This window comes from Pongo abelii, chromosome 3, assembly GCF_028885655.2.
Source record: "Pongo abelii isolate AG06213 chromosome 3, NHGRI_mPonAbe1-v2.0_pri, whole genome shotgun sequence".
In the NCBI taxonomy this organism is placed as follows: Eukaryota; Metazoa; Chordata; class Mammalia; order Primates; family Hominidae; genus Pongo; species Pongo abelii.
Genome location: NC_071988.2, coordinates 162,580,305 through 162,602,730, shown reverse-complemented (window position 1 = coordinate 162,602,730; position 22,426 = coordinate 162,580,305). Strand labels below are relative to the sequence as shown.

Here is a 22,426-nt window from a genome sequence, read left to right as displayed (position 1 = left end):
ATATAGCTATTAAACCCTTCGGAGCTAACACGTTAGCAGGCAGTTTTCAGACTTATTTTGGGAGACAGGACCTTGTTTTTCAAGTGAAATCTTAATGAAAACCACAATAAAATAAAAGCAAAGCTGCTGGAGTTGAAGAGAGTGATGAGAGGGTGAAGCCTCAGCCTGGCTTGTTATGATGACCTCCCCACCTGTGCTCCTAAGCAGCCCTTCAGGACTGTCTGTGGGAGTTCCTCAGAGCATGGTTCTGTAGCTTGGGAACCTCTACCTTAGGAAAGTTTTTAAGTAGCCAGCCTACTATGGAGCTGAAAGAGGGAAGGAGGCCACAGGCAAATTCACCAGTCTAGCCACGACTGCAACATACCACATCTGTGATTTCACCTTCTCTTGCAAGTTTCCTTTGAGAGGTAGGAAAGTAAAGCGGTTCAATCATGAGCTGTAGTTGCAAACCAAAAGGCAGAGCTCTCACATTTTTGATATTGTATCTGTTGGATATATCTCAGGTGCCATCAATGAGAAGGCCACACATCCTGGGTACTATGAAGACCTAGTGGAGAAGTCCATGGGGAAGTATAATCTCGCCACAGAGGAGATTGAGAGGGATTTACACCGCTCCCTTCCAGAACACCCAGCTTTTCAGAATGAAATGGGCATTGCTGCGCTAAGGAGAGTCTTAACAGCTTATGCTTTTCGAAATCCCAACATAGGGTATTGCCAGGTAAATGTCACAGGTGGTTTTTGCTAAAAAAATAAGATTTCTATTCATTTGGCAGCAAATAGTGGGAAGGAGGGTTTATGGTTAACGGAACTATCACTTCACCAGGGCCTCTCAACCTTGGCACTGTTGACACTCTGGACTGTTAATTCTTTGTTGTATGGGCTGTTCTATGCTTTGCAGGATGTTTAGTAACATCCCTGGCCCCTACCACTAGATGCTGGTAGAAAATCCCCAGTTGTAAAACCAAAAATGTCTCTAGATATTGCCAAATGTCTGAGAGGCAGAATCATCCTGGGTTGAGAACCACTGCACTGACTGGAGGAGACCTTCCTGGATTCACCACTGTCTAGCTAGGTGACCTGGAGAAGATCCTTCTGATCACTGTCTGCCTCAACCCTCATCCCACCCTGGAGTAAGAGAGAGCATCCTGAGCACCGGGCCTGTCACTGTGGTTCACCACAGTGTTCCTACTTTGCATCCTCTTAAGTAATAATGTCCTTGAATAGAGCTTTTATATGCTAGGGTTATGTCTTAGTACACATTAAAATAAGTGCTTAACTTAGTATTAAGAAAAGTTGCCTACATACCAACAAAAGTCATCTCTTATACTGGTATAGATGCCAAAATTTGGGAAGCTCCAAAATAACGTGACCTTAGAATCAAAGGCTATATCAGCCAGGCGCGGTGGCTCACGCCTGTAATCCCAACACTTTGGGAAGCCGAGGCCGGAGGATCATGAGGTCAGGAGATCGAGACCATCCTGGCTAACATGGTGAAACACCATCTCTACTAAAAATACAAAAAATTAGCCGGGCGTGGTGGCAGGTGCCTGTAGTCCCAGCTACTCAGGAGGCTGAGGCAGGAGAATGGCCTGAACCTGGGAGGTGGAGCTTGCAATGAGCCGAGATCGTACCACTGCACTCCAACCTGGGCGACAAAGCAAGACTCCGTCTCAAATTAAAAAAAAATAAGAATCAAAGGCTATGTCATTGTAGAGGCCTTCCCTGACCATCCAGCAAAAGCTAAAAGAGGCTGAACTCCTACTTCAACACACAAGTGCACGTACATGCACATGTTAGTCTCCCTCTACTGCATTATTTTACCTTTTTATAACTTTCAATTTAAATAACCCCCCACATAGACTAGTTAACCTTTTCATCTTTGTTTTATCTAACACTAGCATTTAGGACCTGCAAGATATCACCACTGTGTCCCCCATCCTCCAATACCTAGTCCAGAGCCTGTTTACAGACCCCTAAAAAAACCTATCTCCGCTGAATGACTAGGGAACTGGCAGGGACCATCATCATGTACTAGGATCAGCAGGTTAATTCTCAAGTGGAATTTCCATGATGATGTCACTTGGGAACATAATGAGTAAGACTTACAAGAAAGAGCCTATTAAACCAAAATACCTTTTTTGAAATTATATTGTAGAAGCCTGATGAACAGTTACTGGTTTCTAGGAGATCAAAAGAAGTACAGGAGGTAGTTGGCCTCTAATATAATAAAGTTCATATTTACCTTTTGATCTTCCTCTTTTTAATTAAGAAGACTATTAAAGTAGTTGAGTCTAGAGTGGTTATGAGGTATCTGATAATATCTTTTAATAAAGTACAGTTACTTTAGAATTTAAATCACTCTCAGTTATCACTACCATCTCTCTCCAGATGGAAATGTTGGGTGAGGACTCCAAGTCTGAAAGGTTTCGTTGTTCTCTGAGGAGAGCCTGGAGCCATGTGTACCTGATTATAGAAACCATTATGGAAAGTTACAAAGGAAATGTTTACCTCACTGAATTAAGGATTAAGAACATTGAGAGATTTTAGCAGGTTAAAAGCTTTGTGAGATAGCCTTTGGGCAAATTTTTGGAATAGGGGTTTGCCAGCATGAGTTCAGGGCTCTGTCTGGTGAATATTGGTGTTAAGGAAGACCCTGCACACTTACTGGTTCAAGGACTCAGGTTTTTATGTTTTTAAAGGGTCATAAAACAAAACTCAGAAGAATATGTGACAGAGACTATGTGTATAGCCTCCAAAGCCTAAAACATGTTTATCTGGCCTTTCACAGAAAAGGTTTGCCAGCCCTTGTGAGAATAACTGAGTAATTTTAATATGCTAACAGAATTTTTTATATTTTAAACTGTATTTGATGACATCCTCTTTCACTTTTTTAGGCCATGAATATTGTCACTTCAGTGCTGCTGCTTTATGCCAAAGAGGAGGAAGCTTTCTGGCTGCTTGTGGCTTTGTGTGAGCGCATGCTCCCAGATTACTACAACACCAGAGTTGTGGGTAAGTGGAGATGCATTTAACATTTCAACCTATGTCTCATCAACAAGATGCTTTTAGAGAGGTGCCAGCTTGAACACTATTTCTGGTCACCATAAGCCAAAAGAGTTTCAAACTACTCCAGTTTTTCAAAATGGAAATGAGAGAGGTTGAATAAATATAGGTTGTATACAAAGGAGCCCCATGGAGTTTAAGGGACTATACACATATCCCTGCTCCAGAAATTATTTTAGAAAATATTTGATGTGTGTGTGTCACTCTGACATGTGAGAGCTACACCAGGTATGTGCACCATCAACACAAAGAGATTTGATTTAAAAAAATTAATAAAGAGGATGGGAACCTATGAAATACAGAGGTGTTGCCAAAAAAAGGCTATCTGGGGTGGAAAAAATAGAATATAGAGGTTTATTGAAAGCTAGGTTTCTAAGGTATTTTTCAGGACTGGTTTTATTGCAGAGCAAACACCTGTTTTGAGGATTTAAATTATTGCTGTTACTCCTTGTAATTCTCTCAAATATCAGTGATTCATTTTAGCAGGACAAGCTTTTCATTGCTAGGGACATACAGTATATTGTTTATGCTTCTCACTTGCGTTCTTTCTATATTTCTAAACATTTGCACACAAATTTGATTATTGAAAATATTATCAAAAATGTCCTTAAGTTGATCATGAATGTGTACAACAGGAATACTTTTAAGTTTTTTAAAAAAGTAATTGCTTTAAAAAATGATTAATATGTGGGCACCATGCATCCAGAAGTGTGATTTTTTTTTTTTTTTTTTTTTGAGACCTTCTCGCTCTGTTACCCAGGTTGGAGTACAGTGGCGTGAATTTGGCTCACTGCAACCTCCGCCTCCCGGGTTCAAGTGATTCTCCTGCCTCAGTCTCTGAATAGCTGGGACTATACAGACTCCCACCACCACGCCTGGCTAATTTTTGTATTTTCAGTAGAGATAGGGTTTCACCATGTTAGCCAGGCTGGTCTCGAACTCCTGACCTCAGGTGATCCACCTGCCTCAGCCTCCCAAAGTGCTGGGATTATTATTGTTTTTTTTTAAATTAATAAGAGTTTGCCAGCTAAGCTGCTTAGATGTACATTTGGAACTGTAGTCATGTGTTGATGTTCTGGCTGATGAAGGACTGCATATACAACATGTCCCATTAGATTATAATACTGTATATTTACTGTATCATTTCTATGTTTTGATACACAACTGTTTACCATTATGTTGTAGTTGCCTACAGTATTTAGTACAGTAACATGCTATACAGGTTTGGAGCCTAGGAGCAATAGGCTATACCATATAGCCTAGGTGTGTGGTAAGCTCTACCGTCTAGGTTTGTGTGAGTACTCTCAAAGGTGTTCACGTGACAGATTTACCTGACAACCCATTTCTCAGAACATGTCTCCATTGTTAAGTGATGCATGACTGTACTTGGATGTACATCTAATACCAAACCAAACATTATGTTGCCAGCAAAATAACTAATTGTATGTCACAAAAACCTTATAAACTGGCTTTCTCAACAACCCTTATAATTGTCGTGTGATTGTTCTTTTATGGAAGGGAAAACAGGACAGGAAGAGCCCAGAAAGAGAAGATGCAGCCAGAACTAATCTAGTGACTGAGCTGTGTTGACACCTTGGTCTAGTAACAGTCACAGCAGAACAGTCAGCAGAAAGGAACAGAGTCCTGTGCTAGCAGTCAAGTTGTTTGAATGGATTCTTTAGGTACACTGTGTAGTTGGCTAAGCTGCGCCTTTTTGTGTACATCGCTGCCACAGGTGCACTGGTGGACCAAGGTGTCTTTGAGGAGCTAGCACGAGACTACGTCCCACAGCTGTATGACTGCATGCAAGACCTGGGCGTGATTTCCACCATCTCCCTCTCTTGGTTCCTCACACTATTTCTCAGTGTGATGCCTTTTGAGAGTGCAGTTGTGGTTGTTGACTGTTTCTTCTATGAAGGAATTAAAGTGATATTCCAGTTGGCCCTAGCTGTGCTGGATGCAAATGTGGACAAACTGTTGAACTGCAAGGATGATGGGGAGGCCATGACCGTTTTGGGAAGGTATTGTACTAAGCCTAACTTTGAAAACCACCTCCAGTTTTCTTCCTCATGCTTTCTCTTCATTTCATGAGTCTTAACTGATTTGATGGTGATCATAATGCCCGCTTCTTCTTGTGGCTGAGGATTTATTTTCGTATGCTTTTTCTTTAGAAATTAACAGAATTTCTTTCTCTCTTTCCATCTTTAAAGAAACTCTAGTCCTTTGTTTTAAAATGTAGAACTTGCAGAAAATGATTGGATAATTATAATGGGAGGATTCCAGTTTCTTCTCCTGTGACTTCTGATGCATTCTTCTTCCAGGTATTTAGACAGTGTGACCAATAAAGACAGCACACTGCCTCCCATTCCTCACCTCCACTCCTTGCTCAGCGATGATGTGGAACCTTACCCTGAGGTAGACATCTTTAGGCTCATCAGAACTTCCTACGAGGTAGGTCTTGTTTCCTGACTGAGCAGGGCTTAACCATGCATTCCACACTTCCACTGCTGCCTGTTTTGTGCTGCTATAACAGAATACCGCAGACTGGACAAAGAACAGATATTTATTTCTCAGTTCTAGACTTTGGGATGCCCCAAATCAAGGCATTGGCAGGTTAGGGCCTGGCCTTTCTGCTTCCAAGATGGCACTTTGCATGCGGTGTCCTCCGGAGGGGAGAAATAGCGCGTCTTCACTGGCAGAAGAGAGGGAACCCACACTCATAAGACCTTTTTATAGTGCCATTAATCCATTTGTGAAGGCGGAGTCTTCATGACCTAAATGTTGCAGGTGATTGGCAACTATCTGAGGCTGTTATCAGGACGGTGGTAAGAAGAATTTACCAAGACAGTTGTAAGTAAAGAAAAGCAGATTTATTAAGGAAAGCGTGAAAATGCATTGCAAGGATACAATGGGCAAGTTAGCAAGAGAGGAGTTAACGGCAAAGAGACAAAGGCTTGCTTGGGGATTTTATAGGATGGTTCTTGTGCTGTGTGCTGGAGAGGGCTTTGTGCAGTACTGGTAACGCTGAGGTTGTAGTGAGCTAACTTGCATTTTTCTGTCAGCCAAGGATCTGGTGATAGCTGGGCGCAGGAAGATTATGAGTTATTTGCACAGGAGAGCTATGTGTCCTGGATCATGAAAAAGGGCAGATTTATAGCTTATCTGTTTTGATTATTTATTTATATATTTATTTATTTTGCTTTCCCTGGGTCTTGCCAGCCCGACTCCTTTTCCCTAATTAGGACTCCACACTAAATACCTCATATTAGACCCCACTTTCCAACACTGTTGCGTTGGGGATTAGTTTTCAACATGAGCTTTAGAGGGAATAAAAACATTGAGACTATAGGCTTACCTGCTTCCTTCTACATTGTGAGAACTACTGGCCAGAAGTAAGTAGTTCTGTGCTAGCTGACAGCTTTGGCCTCCAGAGATGGACATTGAATGGAGCCTGGATGTCTTGATGGGTCTAATACCATAGTAGCACATGGCAAGACAAGCTGTGGCTCTCCAGTGCTTTACCATTCACATCCTGAAGCCTGATCTAGCAGCAGCTCAGATTCAACTCTTTGTAGATTAAGGAGGAGCTGTTGAGAGTAGGCATGGGGAGGTTGACCTTCACAAATCGATTTGCTTTCTGTTCCCATGCTAAGTACCTAGGGTTTCTTTGAAGTAGATAGTCTGAGACACTTCGTATAGCCTGTATAGCCCAGAGTAGACCAGAGTCCTAGGATTCCTCTGAAATTGCTTGGCATGGATGGGGGATGATGCTTTCTTGTCCATGATGACCCTGGAATCAGCCTGATCTGCTGCTCGATCTCACAACAGAACTAATATGCTTTTTGGGGTGAAGGAACCACAGTGCCACTTGCCCCCTTAGCACCTACCTGGTGGTTTGTGGGGCCCCAAGTGCTCATAACACTTGATGGTTTCTTCATTTCCTGATCCTTGATTCTCTAAACTTTTATAGAAATGATCACTAAGAAAGAGAAAGTGTGAATATTCTGCTGAGCACACTATGCTCTCTACAGGTGTTTTGTGATTTTGATTGGGGATTGTCAGTATTCCAGCTAGCAACAAAGTGGATAAGAGACAACTAGTGAGGAATGGAGTGAGATCAGAAAGTCTCTCTTAAAGTAAAAAATTTAGTGCTTTTAAAAAAATTGCTAGGGATATAGAAATCTTTTCAGAAATGTGTGTCCTTAACTCATAATAAGAGAAAGACTGGTAATTATTTTTTAAAATCTTCATTGAAACTCCTTATATATTAAAAGCAAAATATTTTGTTTTAGAATCATAAAAGCAATACATGTTTATTTTAGAAATTGTAGGGAAATAGGAAGAAAAAAATAAACTGTATCCTATAAGCATTTTACATTTCCCTTAAGTATGTTTTTATACTTACAACATACTTTAAAAAAAGGTCCTTCTAAATACTGTTTTGTCATTTTCTATACATACCATGAGCATTCCCTAATGTATTAAATATTATATGAAGGCATGATTTTACTAAATTGTATTCTGCTTTAATGAGGTAACAAAATTTATTTACCTAGTTCCCTTTTGTTAGACATTTACTTCTATTTCTTCCAAATTTTCAGTATTATATAGCATTCTAAGATAAACTTGTACCCAAATATCACATCTCTGATTATTGTCTTAGAATCCTAGAAATGAATTTACTTTAAAAGTTTGGATTAAAAAAATTAGATTAAAAAAAGAATGATCAAGCTATTGGCACACACTGTCTATTTTCCATGAAGGATGTCTCAATTTATGTTTCCACTATTAGAGATAAAGAATGAATGTTTCACCTTACTGTCTCCAAAACTATTTCCATATGCATTTAAAAAAATCATTGCCCCAGGACTTTGGAATAGTACTGTATGATGTAAGCAAGAACTTTTCTATCTGTGGGTTGCTTTTCTAAAAGAATCCTCAGACCTTTATTGTTAAAAGAATTCTGGACCAAGGTTTTGTGGGATATAATGGGGTTTCTCTTCAAATAATCTGATCCATCTTTTATTCTTTAATTCGTAGTCCGCCCCCCCGCCCCTTTCTTCTTTTTCTCCTTTTTCCTTTTTGCCTTTGTTAGATGCCTAGGCACGCCTCAGTACCAAGCATTATCAGTACCAGCTCACATTCCTTTCCTTATTTGAAAAGAGGACTAACTTTCTAGCTCATTACAGATACCCCCTTCCCCTTTCTCTCCACTTTCTTTTACGTACCCACCCTATCAAAAAAAAATCAAATGTTTAGCCAACCGGGATTAGATTGTACAACCCGACCCCAGCCAATGGGGAAAGGGTACAGGGGCAGGACTTGGCATCAGGAATAAAGGCTCTCATGTCCTTTGTTCAGGTGTGCTTTCATGGCAACTGGCCAAGGAGGCACCCCTCTGTGCAGAAGTAAAATTGCTTTGCTAAGAATCTTTTGTTCAAGTATTCAATTTCCTTAGGATTTTGAGCGTTATTCCTAACAGTGTTAAAGCTTAGTATGTGGCAACTCAGCTTTATTCTCAACAGCAGATAAGCTAGCTTCATGCTGAAGTCAGCATTTCGCCTATTTTTAAAGGGAAAGCAAAGAAATTGAGACAAGGCCAGCAGCTGATTTCCATTTACGTCTTCTTGGGCTGATCCCTAATGGTGGCCCTCAGGCTGCCAGACATCCTATCACAGGACAAAGCCGCAGTTCCCTTCCTCTGCCTGGAAAGAAAATCCTTTTAATTTATATCAGTGCCTATATTACCAGGTCTTTCAGTGAGTGATAACTAGGTTTTTGTTTTCTCTTCTCTGCTTAAGTGTCACTACTCTGCTTATGTTTCCAGTGGCTCTCTAAAGCCTTGTAGGTCAACTTAAAGAGAACACCACAAACTCTTGCTGATCGTTTTTTTCCCTCCTAACCATTAAATGGGTGGTTTTCAATCCTGCCTGTGCATTACATCACTTAATTTTTTTTTTAAGCTAAGCTTTTAAAAACATAAACTCCTAGGCTCCATCCCAGACCAATTAAATCTGAATCTAGGCATGAAGCCCAAGAGTACATATATTTTAAAAAGTTTCCCAGATGATTCCAAATGTCCGGTGAGGGTTGAGATTCACTCCGCTGGATGCAGAATGGGGCTAATTACTGATGTGGGTAAGAATCTGGTTTGGGCTCAGGCATGACACCTGAGTGTTCTAAGGTACACAATGCATTTCTTTCTGTTCTTCAGGATAATTAGCCATGACAATTGAAACATAGGAAAGAAATCCTGAAAGCACATTCATCTTTTGAGATTTACTTACGGGCTCCCTAGGTTGCTAGAAATCAGTCTGATATTGATAACTTTGCTTCATAAATACCTCGTGGGGAAAATCTCACTCATTATATGTTCCCCTAAGCCTCTGTTGAAAGGAACTGTGTAGGTGGTATGAAACTCCAGTTTTCTTCTGTGTAGACCCTTGTGTGAAGCCCTGCACTTTGAGCAGAGTAATATAGAAGTAGAAGACAAAGTCCCAATCTTAAAGTTTGATTCATAGACTGAGATACCCCTCCTGGAAGGCACAAGAGGATGTTAATAGGCCTTAAAGTGGGTACACAACTATCACAGAGCTGCTTTATGTTCGAGATGACCCAGCCCAGTGTGTTTGGTCTGAAAAGTGTTAAGCAGGGAAAGGATGTGGCTAATAAAACAGAAGGCACAATCTGTGAAGATGGATAGGCATTTATGAAAGCTTAGAGTAATGTGCCTCTGGCTTATTAATGATTACTATAATAGCTATTACTCATCGAGAGCCTGCCATGTGTGGGGCAAGGTGCTGGGTGCCTTGTAGACAGCTCTGCCATGTAAATGTTAATGCATTTTAAGGTGAAAATGTAAGTTAAGAGAGGTTGAGCTAGTTGTTCCAAGCTGCACAGCTAGAAAGCAGCAGCCAATATCCAAGGAAGAGCTCCCATGCATTAAAGCCAGGACCAAGGGAGTTTATCTGGATTAGAAGAGAGATGGAATTATGAATGTACCGATGGTCATGAGGTCAACTGGTCCAGTGGAGCTGGTTAGTAGGGAGTCTTGAAATCACTAATTGACTTGGAAGGCATCTAACAGCCACTGGAGACTGAAGAGCATTCTTCTTGAAGTACATTGTCTCTGCTTCCTGTGCAACAAATTGGAGGAGGAGGAGAACTGAAGGAATAGACAAGCAAAAAAGATAGTGTGGTTGTATATGGGAAAGACCCAGGAGATGCAAGAAACAGCATTTGTCTATTCATGTATTAACAAAGTCTTTTTTTTTTTTTTTTTTTTTTTTTTGAGACAGGGTCTCCCTCTGTCACCCAGGCTGGAGTATAGTGGCTTGATCTTGGCTCACTGCAACCTCCATCTCCGGGGTTCATGTGATTCTCATGCCTCAGCCTCCCAAGTAGCTGAAACTACAGGCGTGTACCACCACGGCTGGCTACTTTTTTGGTATTTTTAGTAGAGATGGGGTTTCACCAAGTTGGCTAGGTTGATCTCGAACTCCTGACCTTAAGTGATCCATCCACCTCAGCCTCCCAAAGTGCTAAGATTACAGGCATAAGCCACCATGCCCAACCAAGGAAATCTTTATTTAAGATTGTATAAGCACCTTTCTTATGCCAGGTATCATGCTCAGCCCTGGGGATACATTATCAGCACTAGATATTTTCAAGCCCAGTACGAGCCAAAAGGATAACATAATACATTTCCTTTAACCCATCATCCAGTCCCAACAATTATCAACATTTTTCTGATCTTTGTTTTATTACTCCTCTCCACCTTTTTTTCTTTTTTTCCTGGAGTAACTTAAAGCAAACTCCAGACAGTGTATTATTTCACCTGTAAAAGAATGTATCTCTAACAGATAAATTCTTTATTATGTGTCTCTAACAGATAAGGCGAGTTTTGGTATGGCATTTTTTGCTAATCCATAGCTTTGAATTTTAAGGTTAATTTTTAAAAGTTTGTTTATACCTCAAAAGAAAATGTGGACCTATAAGTTAGTTCTCACCCATTGTTAATGGAACCTCAGTTATAACATTAGCAAGTTTTGAGATTTTTTTGTTGTTATTGAGACAAGGTCTGGCCCTATCACCTAGGCTAGAGTGTAGTGGTGCCATCACGGCTCACTCCAACCTCTATCTCCCAGCCTCAAGCCATCCTTCCAGCTCAGCCTCCTGAGTAGCTGGTACTGCAGGTGTGCACCACTACACCTAGCTAATTTTTGTCTTTTTTGTGGAGACGGGGTTTCACCATGTTGGCCAGGCTCATCTGATGAGCTCAAGTGATCTGCCCGCCTTGGCCTCCCAAAGTGCTAGAATTATAGGCGTGAGCCACTATACCTGGCCAGGTTTTGTGATTTTAAAACATGTTTTTTCTCTCCTCTTCATCTTCCTCTTTCTCTTATCAACAATGCTAGGAATAATAAAAGCTACCATACTAATTGTTTTACCTATGTGTGCATAAAATTCTTACACCATTCCAAAGAGGTAGGAATTATTTTCCCTATATTGCTGATGAAGAAGATGAGGGCCATCAGTTTTTATAAAATTTACATCAAATCTGGGACTTGCTCTGTGTCCCACTTGCTACATGTGGCTATGAAACTGTGCCCTTTCTACAATGTCCAGGTGTCAAAAGCATGTCTCCTTTATAGAGGCTGAATTTTACATTATTGGTGTATATATAAAGAAAATAGAGGCCAGGCGTGGTGGCTCACTCCTATAATCCCAGCACTTTGGGAGGCCAAGGCGGGTGGATCACCTGAGGTCAGGAGTTGGGGGCCAACCTGGCCAATGTGGCAAAACCCCGTCTCTACTAAAAATACAAAAAATCAGCCAGGCGTGGTGACGGGTGCCTGTAATCCCAGCTACTCGGGAGGCTGAGGCAAGAGAATCGATTGAACCCGGGAGGCGGAGATTGCAGTGAGCCAAGATCTCGCCATTGCACTCCAGGTTGGGCAACAAGAGAGAAATTCCATCTCAAAAAAAGAAAAAGTAAAAGAAAATACTCTAGAGCAGAATTACAAATTCACATGACTGTGGCGTCGCTCATCAAGGCACTTAACAATGGGGTAGGGAGTGAAGGTGGTAGGAAAGGGTGGGCTTATGGAACTAGACAGCTGGAGCCTGCTAGAGTTGACAGTCTCTTTACCACCTGAGGCAAGGAACCATTGCTCCCAGAACTTTTAATTTTTCAAAAGAAGTTGGAACTCTTTATTTTATTTGAAGGTTACTGTTTTTTATAATACGCCCTGGGCCAAACAATATTCATCATGGACTTTCTAGCCTACTGGCTGCCTGTTCATGATTTCTGCTTTACAGCAACTTTCAAAATAAATTCTAGGTAAAAATATAGTGATACTGGGCACTGTGCTTAGAGTATTTTTTGTAATTTAATCAGCAGGATGTTCACACAACAGCTAATAGTTCACATGGAATATTGAAACTAAATGTTTTTTGTAATTTCCATATTTATGTGACAACTGTTTCTCTGGCCCTTTCTGGTAGACAAAAGATCTCAAAAGACATGGCACCTAAAGAAGCATAAAATATTAAATGATATATTTTTATGTAAAATATAAATACTGTATTCAAACATAAAATATGGGCCCACTTCTGGCAGCGTTATGAGGGTGTTCTCTGATGGGAATATAGTCATGGCTTGAGACTCTTTAGAGATCAGAGTACCCTAGAAAGGGCCGCCCATTCAACGAACATGGGACTCCACCAGAGTTTTCTTCCCTGAATTCATATCCTTATTTCTCCTTATCATCTCCTGTCTCCTCTGCTCCCCCCCACCCTCCTCTTCTGCCCTCCTGAACTCTACTCCCCACCAAACATGTAAGTACACAGGTGCAGACAGACGCCACCCCCATAGAAGTCAAGGGGGAGCGTGTGGGGCTGCTCCTTCGCAGCCCCCTGTGTGTGAGAATCCCTCTCTCGTCTCTTGGGCTCTGCCTCCTGTAATGTTAGGCTTTTCTATACCTAAAGCCTCACATTCCATCAATTTCTCCTCTCTCTCACCCAGGCATCCAAGGCAAAGCCTCATTTACTATCTTAAGTATTTGGAGTTTTTTCTGATCAAGGAATGTCTCAGATGTCACTGGTGCTCAGCCTTCTGCTAACAGTAGTGAACCCCATTCTGCATACTGGGAATATAAGAACCCCACAAATTCAGAAACACCGAAGAGGCATTTTGAGCATAATTTGATGACCTAGTTTTATTTTAAAATAGAAATAAACCATAGACTTTGCATATTAGAAACAATGCCTTCTTTTTATTTCAGTAAATTCCCCTGTGGTGGGCAGACTCATTCACATCATTCCGTGGCCCTCTGGCCTACATTGAGCTTTGTTGTTGTTTTGCTGGGTGTTTTTTAAGCTGTAGCACTTAAATATTTCAAGTTCTCTTTGGAGGATTTAGAAAGGAAGGGCTGATTGAACTTGATTGAGCTTGACCTTGTGGTCAGTCTCTTTTAAAAATCTGTATCTGTTCTTCATCCATCCTTGTCTTCCCGGTAACACAGAGTAAGCTTTGAAGGATAAAGTAAATCACAGAAACACTGCCCAGCCTTGGCAGGGGAACTCTTGTTCCGCTCAGGAATGATGGTGGGGTGGGAGGAGCCAGAGAACATAAACTTGAGACAGACTCATCTCCACCTCATTCCTTTATCTGAGCTACTTGCTCCTTGTTCTAAGTCTGGGGGAGAGAAAGGGAACATCTGCAGGCAGGATGGGGGAAGGTGGTATGAAATGAAGGGCCACACACCTATTTGTTGGTTGGTTTCAGTGCCCACAGGGGCAAAGCAACAAAAAGAAGTACCGTCTTCTTTGAAAATTGCCTTTCTGGTCAGGTGCCATGGCTCACATCTATAATCTCAGCACTTTGGGAGGCCAAGGCGGGCAGACCACTTAAGCTCAGGAGTTTGAGACATGTCTGGGCAACACAGGGAGACTCCATCTCTACAAAAAATACAACAATTAGCCGGGCGTAGTGGCACATGCCTGTAGTCCCAGCTACTTGGGAGGCTGAGGTGGGAGGATCATCTGAGCCTAGGAGGTTGAGGCTGCAGTGAGCCGTGATCATGCCACTGCACTCCATCTTGGACACTAGAGTAAGACCCTGTCTCAAACAAAACAAAACAAAACAAAAAACTGCCTTTCTGCTCATAAAGATGTTAGAAATTAAACTGAAAAATTAGAAACAGGCCACAGAAACATTCAGATAAGAATTGAGTTGGATTACATCAAAACAAAATTTTTAAAATAGTTGAGTTGGAGAAGAGATATAAACAAAGATGGATAATTTTGTTTATTGTTTAAGGAAGGGAAATTTTAGAAAATTAAAGTAATTGTAGGCTCCCTCACCTCCAGCACAAATTCTGTTTGCTGGAACAAGTATTATTGTTACATTAGTGAACTAGCGCTTCTCAAGGAACTGGAATATGTGGTGCCTGGGAGAAGGTATTATATCCACACCTGTGTCTTTGTTTTGGGTAATGGGAAGTGTTAGCTGCAGCATTTACTGAGCCAAGTTTTGTTTGTCCTATTTTTAGCATTTAATTCTGGCAGAGCCCCTCCCAAAGTCGGGGGAGGGAGAGACCCCCATGTCATTCTAATTGCTCACATTCCTTTACAAATCCTCCAGAAATAGCCAAGCAGGAAGTTGGAGTCCATGGTTTACGTTTAGGTTAGGACCATTTGCTCCAGAGGGAAGGGTCACTGTGTTCTGTCTCTGGCAAGTTGCAGAGTCCTGGCTGAGGAAGGGGCCCTGCCTAACAAATAGCAGAATCCCTTTCTAGTTGATATTAATTAGATCTAAGACACACGGGGCTCTTTGAATGTCAGGCTTGTGAGGAAATAGCTGTTTTGCTTAGCACCCTGCAAAAGATTACAAAGCCAATGTTTAATATTAGTTACTATTATTGGAACTTTATCTCCAACACAGTTTTACAAGGACAGCTTTGGGGTCTCATTTTATAGAGGAAGAAACAGGGTCAGAAGACTCAACTGAGTTGCCCACTCATGTAGGTAATTAGTCAAAGAACAATAATTTGAATCAAATTTTGTCTAGCTCCAGAATTTATGTTCTTTTCAACCCAGAGACAAGGAAGAACTTACTGCCTATGATAGAATGGTAGTTGGTGGAGTTACAGAGCTATTTATCTGGGCCTCAGACCACTTGCGGCTCAGCCACTGTGGAACTCTGGGGGAGTTAATTAACCTCTCCAAGCCTTGGTTTGCCCAATCGTAAAACAGAGGTAGCAGTCTAGGCTCACTAAAGTTATTGTAAGGTGCAAATGAGATGGTATGTTAATGTCCCTAACAATTGTAGGTACAATAAAACTGTCTTTCCTTCTGTCTCACAGCTAGTGTTTTTTATTGATCACAGGCATCCTATGGCCCAGTTTGAAGTAATAAATCCAGTTCTTCATCAGTAGGCATGTAATTTGCAATGGATGCTCACTGCTTTTCTGTTTTGATCAAAAGACTTACCTTCCTTGAAAGTTTTTCTTTCCTAGCCAAAGATAAAACCCCATAGTGAATTAAATATGATTGCTTTTCATCATTAATGGCAGCCCCTACTAACTCTTGAATTCCAGCTTTTCAGTGCAAATAAATATTGCATCTTCATTGTTGAGAAGAATCTGATTCCTCCTTTGGAAGGCACTTCCGTGGAGATAAGAAGTTTCTTCCATAAATCCTGCTTTTGTAAGGTTGAGAACCACTCACCACATTGCTGGTGGAAGATGGACTGGGCAGATTCAGAGATGTCAGTGTACTCTTTTGCTCTGATTATCTGAAAGCAATGCCTGGGTCATTCCTTTCAATTCCCTGGATTAGTCCTTTCAAAACAGAAAGTAAAAGGTACTAGAAAGGCATAGTCTTTTTTGCTGTAAACTCCAACTTAGGAAATATGATAGTTTAGAGTCCACTACACAGACTGATCTATAGAGTGGTGCTATTTATAGGGATGTCAGAAAAAAATATAGGATTAATTAATATTGATTATAGTAAAAAAGTATTCATTGTTTTCCTGAAATTCAAATTTAACTGGGCATCCTGTATTTCCTATGTTTTTATTCATTGAATCTGGCATCCCTAGCCAGTTATTGGGTGCCTACTGTGCTGCGCAGCAAGTCAGAAAGGTAAGGTGCTAGGGAGTTTTCCTGGGATGGAGCTAAGAGCGCAAGTTCTCAAATCAGACGACCTGGGTTTGAACTTAGCTTTGCTGCTTACCAGCTGTGTAGACTTGGGCAAATTAATGATTTTTGCTAAACTACGATTTCTTTGTCTCTGAAATGGGGATAGGAAGAGCACTTACTTCCTGGGATGATCATGAGGACCCCCTAAGTTCAGCAAATATTTGTTGAGCACTTACATGGGAATCAGCACTGTCCTCGGCTCATGTCCTGGTCACACAGTCTCTGCCATAGAGTAAGTGGTGATAGATTTACTAAGCAAAAACAACAAACAAAAAAAAACAAACAAAAACAAATGCAAAGTCATGCTAAATTCAAGTAAGAAGGAACACAGCACAGTGAAGGGTGGGGACATACTGTTTCTCTGAGCGTTTATTGTTCTGGTGAGATGACAATTAGCAGAGACACAGATGCCATGGAGGACCGAATACAGTGCTGTCTGAGAGAAGCACAGAGGGGGCAGTGAGCAGCCGGTGCTCAGGCCGTGGCTGGCAGGGAGCCTGCATGATGCACTTGGGGAACATGAAGAGGCCACTAGAACTGATGAGTAAGAAGAGGTTGGTGGTGGCTGGTCAGAGAGGACATTGTGAAAGGTGGAAAGAGCATGAAGGGCTTAGAGGCCTTGGAATTTTATCCCAAGAGAGGATGAAAAATCACTGGAATTTTAAATAAAGGAAGAGTGTTGTCTGACTCTGGTTTTAGAACCATTCTTACTACTGGGGGAAGATAATGATGCATGCCTGGAGGAAGCACGGAGATGTATATAGAGGCTCTTGCAAGAGAGGATAGTGGCTTAGGGGTAGTTAAAAGTGGAGGTGATAGCAGTGGGTGGGGGGCCGGCAGCTGAAGCGGGACCCGGAGAGGCTGGAGAGTGCCAAGGCTTTTGGGTGCGAGGGCTCTGGTACCCAGGGTGAGGCAGAAGTGTGACACTCGCTGGTGAGCATTGCAGAAGGATAGTGGTGGTAGTGGCTGGCTGGGGCCTGGGCTGGCAGACCAGGAGCGCCCTCTGTCACTGAGTAATGTGAAAGAGCACAGCCCAGCAGATGAGGACTGTGTGGACACCCGGCCAGACACCAGGAGTAATGGCTGCTGGGGGCCTGGCTGGACTGAGATCAGGAGAGTAAGGAGCTGGCTGACCTGGCCCATGTACACCCTACCAGCTGTGCTCCTAACGGCCTGAACCCCAACCTTCTGGTGACCCGGGTCCGGGTGCTGGCAGGCTCGGGTTGCTGGTCTGTGGACCCGCAACCCATTTGGCCACGCACCCCTGGTTGTCCTGCTCGGGCAGCATGTCCATGAGGCTTGCCGGACACCCCTAGGGCTTGGGCCCCCCATCTCTGCACTAGGGCATGGCCCCTGCGTTCCCACCCAGCCTGGGGGCTCCCTGCTGTCGCCCTCCCAGTTTGTCAGGGACTCCCAGTCGGGCCAGCTGTTGGTCATTCCCAGTGATCCCCTGCCTCACTTTGCAGAGCTGATGGAGCAGGCCACCGTTCCGCCCCTTTGCCCCGCCCTGTACTCTCCGGCCGCAACCCCCTGCACCACCCCCAGCAGTTGCAGCTCTTTTCGCTGCAGCACTTTCTGCAGCCGCAGGAGTTCCTGTACCTGCAGCAGCGGGCGGCCCAGGCCCTGGAACTGCAAAGAAGCACCCAGCTGGAGCGGCTGAAGGCGCAGAGGAGTACCGGGCAGAGATGGAGGAGAAGGGGAGCAACTGGGGCCTGGAGGCCGCGGGCAAGGCTGGCCTGGCCACCGCTTGCCCCGGGATGCTGCTGCGAAAGTCCCCCGCCTGGCTGCCAGCCCTGCATCTATGGCAAGGTCGTGAGCCCGCCACCATCGCCCCGCCTGTCCCCCGTGGCTGCCCTGAAGGCCAAGGTCATCCAGCAGCTGGAGGACGTGTCCAAGGTGCCTGCCTATGCCTACCCTGCTACCCCCAGCTCCCACCCCACCAGCCCGCCACCCGCCTCCCTGCTGTCCACCCCGGGTATCACCCGCAAGGAAGAGACCCCCGACAACGTGGTCGAGAAGAAAGACTTGGGAGTTGGAGAAGGAAGCCCCCAGCACCTTCCAGTCCTTGTTCTCAGATATGCCGCCCAGGTACCCGTTCCAAGCCCTGCCACCGCACTACAGGAGGCCCTACCTTTTCCTGGGGCAGCCCACAGCGGCCGCCGAGGCGGATGGCCTGGTCCCTGATGTGCTGCTCCCAGCTGATGGGACCAAGCGCCTGACACTCTGGTCCGAAGACAAGCTCATCCTCCTGTCTCCCTCCAAGATCCCAGAGCCGCTGCGGGAGGGCCCGGAGGAAGAGCCGCTGGCCGAGCGGGAGGCGAAGGTGGAGGTGGAGGATGTTGACGAGCGCCCCGCAGAGCTGCCGCCTCTGGAGTTGCCGCTGCCACTGCCCGCCACGGAAACTATGGCTACCCCGAGCCCTGCAGGCGGATAGGGAGGTGGCCCGTTGGAGGCCCAGGCGCTGAGTGCCACCGGGCAGGGCTGCACCGAGCCCTCCGAGTGCCCAGACTTTGCGGAGGGGCCTGAAGCACGCGTGGATTCCCCGGGCCGGACAGAACCCTGCACGGCCGCCCTGGACCTGGGGGTGCAGCTGACACCCGAGACGCTGGTGGAGGCCAGGGAGGAGCCGGTGGAGATGCCTGTGGCGGTGCCCGCGGCGGAAGCAGCGCCGGAGGAAGGCCTGGCCCAGGCGGCCCCGAGCGAGCCCCAGCCCAGCCTAGAAATGTCAGACTGTGACGTGCCCACCGGGGAGGGACAGTGCCCGAGACTGGAGCCCCGGGAGGCCGTGCCTGTGCCCGGCAGCACCTGCTACCTGGAAGAGGCAAGCTCTGAGCAGTTCCTGCCCGGCCTGGAAGACCCACTGGCTAGCATGAACACCCTGGAGGCGGCCATGGAGCTGCCCCAGGCCAGGCCTCTGCCCTCCCCAGCTGCTACTGGAGCCCAGGCCTTGGAGAAGCTGGAAGCTGCCAAGAGCCTTGTCTTGGAGCAGAGCTTCCTGCACGGCATCACCCTGCTGAGCGAGATTGCAGAGCTGGAGCTGGAGAGGAGGAGCCAGAAGGTGGGAGGTGCGGAGCGGGCCCTGGTGGCGCGGCCCTCACTGGAGAGCCTGCTGGCAGCCGGCTGTCACATGCTGAGGAGGGTGCTGGATGGGCCTATGGTGGGACCCGCTCAAGAACTCGCGGCTCCCACGGGAGCTGAAGCCCACAATAAGTATAGCTGGATGCGCAAGAAGGAGGAGCGGATGTACCCCATGAAGTCCTCCTTGGAGGACATGGACGTCCTGGAGCTGGACTTCCGGATGCGGCGGGCCGAGGTCCAGCGCCAGTACAAGGAGAAGCAGCACGAGCTGGTGAAGCTGCAGCAGTGCCGGGACTCCGAGGACAGGCACGAGGAGTCCCATGGAAGCTTGGCACGCAGCCTGCGGAAACAGACCCATGCCCCCGAGCACCCTGTCGCCCCCCCAGCAAGAGGGAGAAGAGCTGCAACAGTAGCAGAAAGCTGAGCAGCAAGTCTCTGCTGGCATCAGATGACTATGAGCTGGGAGCAGGAATAAGGAAGACACAAAGGGCCCGAGGAGGAACACAATGCCCTCATTGGAATGGGGAAAGCCAGGGAGAGGAACCAGACTTGGGATGAACACGAGGCCTCGTCTGACTTCATAAGTCAGCTAACGATTAAGAAGAAGAAGATGGCCAGCGACCAGGAGTAGTTGGCAAGCAAGCTCAACAAAGGCCCTCTCCCTCACCAAGCAGGACAAGTTGAAGTCACCCTTCAAGTTTTCGGACAGTGCTGGGGGGAAATAAAAAACTGGCAGGGGCTGCAGCAGGTACTTAACTCCTTATGACAGCCTGCAGGGCAAGGAAAGGAAGGTGCTGGCCAAGGGCCTTGGCCTGTCTCTGAAATCTTCCAGAGAAAGTAAACACAAAACGGCAGCCAAAGCCAGGAGGATAGGAATAGGGTTCAAGGCCAGAGGCCAGCCCAGGTCAGCCTATTCCGCGTTTGCCTCCAAAGTGCGCAGCTACTCTTACAATAGGGACTCAGAGGAAGACGAAGAATTCCTGAAGGAGAGTGGCCTGCCCAAGGCCCCTCCAGCTAGCTCCAAACTGACGCCTTCCCTTCTGTGTGGCGTGGTGGCAAAGAACAGCAAGGCAGCTGGCGGCCCCTAGCTGACCAAGAGGGCCTGGCGCCCCCCCGCCCCCTCCCGGACTCTGAAACCCAAGCCGGCCACCAGCAGGAAGCAGCGGTTTTGTTTGCTGCTTCGAGAGGCTGAGGTGCATTCCTCCTTCAGCGACTCTTCGGAGGACTCATTTGACTAAGGTTACTATCTCCAAACACAAAATACTTTCCGTGTTTCCTAGCGAGAGAATGCCTGCGAGTGAGCGAGAGGGAAGCGAGTGGGCGCACGGGAGAGATGGTGGGTGAGGAGGCCGGTGCGGATGGCCGCAGGAAGGCCGCCATCTGGGTTCTTGGCAGTGTAGCCTGCTGTATCGGCCAAATTATTTTTATTTTTGCTTTGATTTGTACTGTATCATTGTGATAATATCACCGGCTAGCTCTTTTTGAGCTGTTACATGGACTGCTTCTGAGTCTGCATTTTTCTCCACTTTCCTTACTCTCTGCCCTCCTCCCCCTACCCCGAGTTCCCCCGACCCCCATACTCACCTTTTCTGCCCACCCAGAGACTCCAGGCTTGGGTCGGGCTCTCTGTGGTCACGGGCCCAGTGGGGGCTTCCCAAGAAACATTTTATAAATGGAATTCTGTCATGTGGGCGTGTGACTTGATGTTTGTACTGAGATTTTGGTAATACCAAGCTTTATTAAACATATTGAGTTCATTTATAACAACAACAACAAAAAAAAGGTGGAGGTGATAAAAATAGTTGCAAATTCCTGGGGAGTAGGTATTAATAAAGAGGTCAAAGGCTCACAAAAGCACTCTTTTTAAAGCCTCTGTTTTAATACATTCATGTAACTGTTTACCCAGATCAAAAGATAGAACATACTAGCAACCTGGAAGTGCCCCTTGTGCCCCTTTCATGTCACTGTCCATCCAACCATGGTTAATAAATCTCTAGACTTCTAAAAGCATGGATTATCTTTGATTTCTTTTGAACTTGATACAAATGGAATCTCACGGAATATGCTCTTTTGCTTCTGTTTTTTTTTCTTAGTATTATGATTGTAAGATTTAAATATATTGTTCTTTTTATTACTGCAAAATAGTTGATTATGTGATGATGTTGCCATTTATTTATCCATTCTGTGCATGAGCATTTGAGTGGTTAGTGACTTTTGGTTAATAGTGTCACTATTAATATTCTAGCACATGTCTTTTGGTAAAAAAGTAAAATAAATCTATATATATATAGCATATATGTACACACACACACACACACACACACACACACATATATGCTTTTTTGGGGGGATATATACTTAGTAGTAGAATATGAGAATCATAAGAATGTTCAGTCAGTAGATACTGCCAGACAGATTTCCAGAATAGTTGTACAAACTGATACTCCAACCAGCAGTATATAAGAGTTTTGGTTGCACCATATCTTTACCAACACTCGATGCTGTTTGTCAGCTTTTTCTTTATCCTTTAAATATGTGAAAGGAAAACAAAATCTCGGGACCCCAAACTCACTTTGCCAAAGGGAAAAGTTACGCTTGGAAACTGAGTCTTGCAAAAAGCTGCCTTTCCTTTTGTTCCTAGACAGATAGCTACAAGATAGAAGGCCTCGTGTCTCCCAAGGGGGCCTCCCTCACCCTGACAATGTAAATTAACAGCTCTTCATAGGTACAAGACCACGGAAGACTAGAAATCACTCCCACCTACTCCCCCCCACCCCGCCACCCTAAGATAAGGTCATATTTATCATCTTCCTCTACTGTATGTTTACTTTATCTTATGCAAAGTGCAGATTTACTGAGTGCCAGACAAATACAGAGTTGACTGTTCCCTCTACTCCACCTTTTCGCACAACATGATACCCTCCCTCTTTTTTCTCTTTCACCTTTCTTCCCCCTCTTGTCCCTTTTCCCCTTTAAATATCCAAGTCCTAAAAACCTCCCTGGAAAAAGTACAAGCCACATAGCCTACTGTGACTTGCATCTCTTTCCCAGGCATTTCCTCAACCTTGGCAAAATAAACC

At 44.7% G+C, this 22,426-nt stretch overlaps 1 protein-coding gene and 1 pseudogene across 1 annotated transcript in view; both read left to right on the top strand.

Annotated features, from left to right (window-relative positions):
- Positions 1 to 22,426, top strand: part of TBC1D9 (TBC1 domain family member 9) — a 134,938-nt gene that overhangs the window by 93,082 nt on the left and 19,430 nt on the right. The window contains exons 10-13 of the mRNA XM_024246319.3: positions 504 to 718; positions 2,895 to 3,012; positions 4,799 to 5,084; positions 5,385 to 5,514. Of these exons, the coding sequence (XP_024102087.1) occupies positions 504 to 718; positions 2,895 to 3,012; positions 4,799 to 5,084; positions 5,385 to 5,514 (749 nt within the window). The remainder of the gene's footprint in view (positions 1 to 503; positions 719 to 2,894; positions 3,013 to 4,798; positions 5,085 to 5,384; positions 5,515 to 22,426) is intronic.
- On the top strand, positions 5,523 to 21,406 carry LOC129059087 (trinucleotide repeat-containing gene 18 protein-like; annotated as a pseudogene).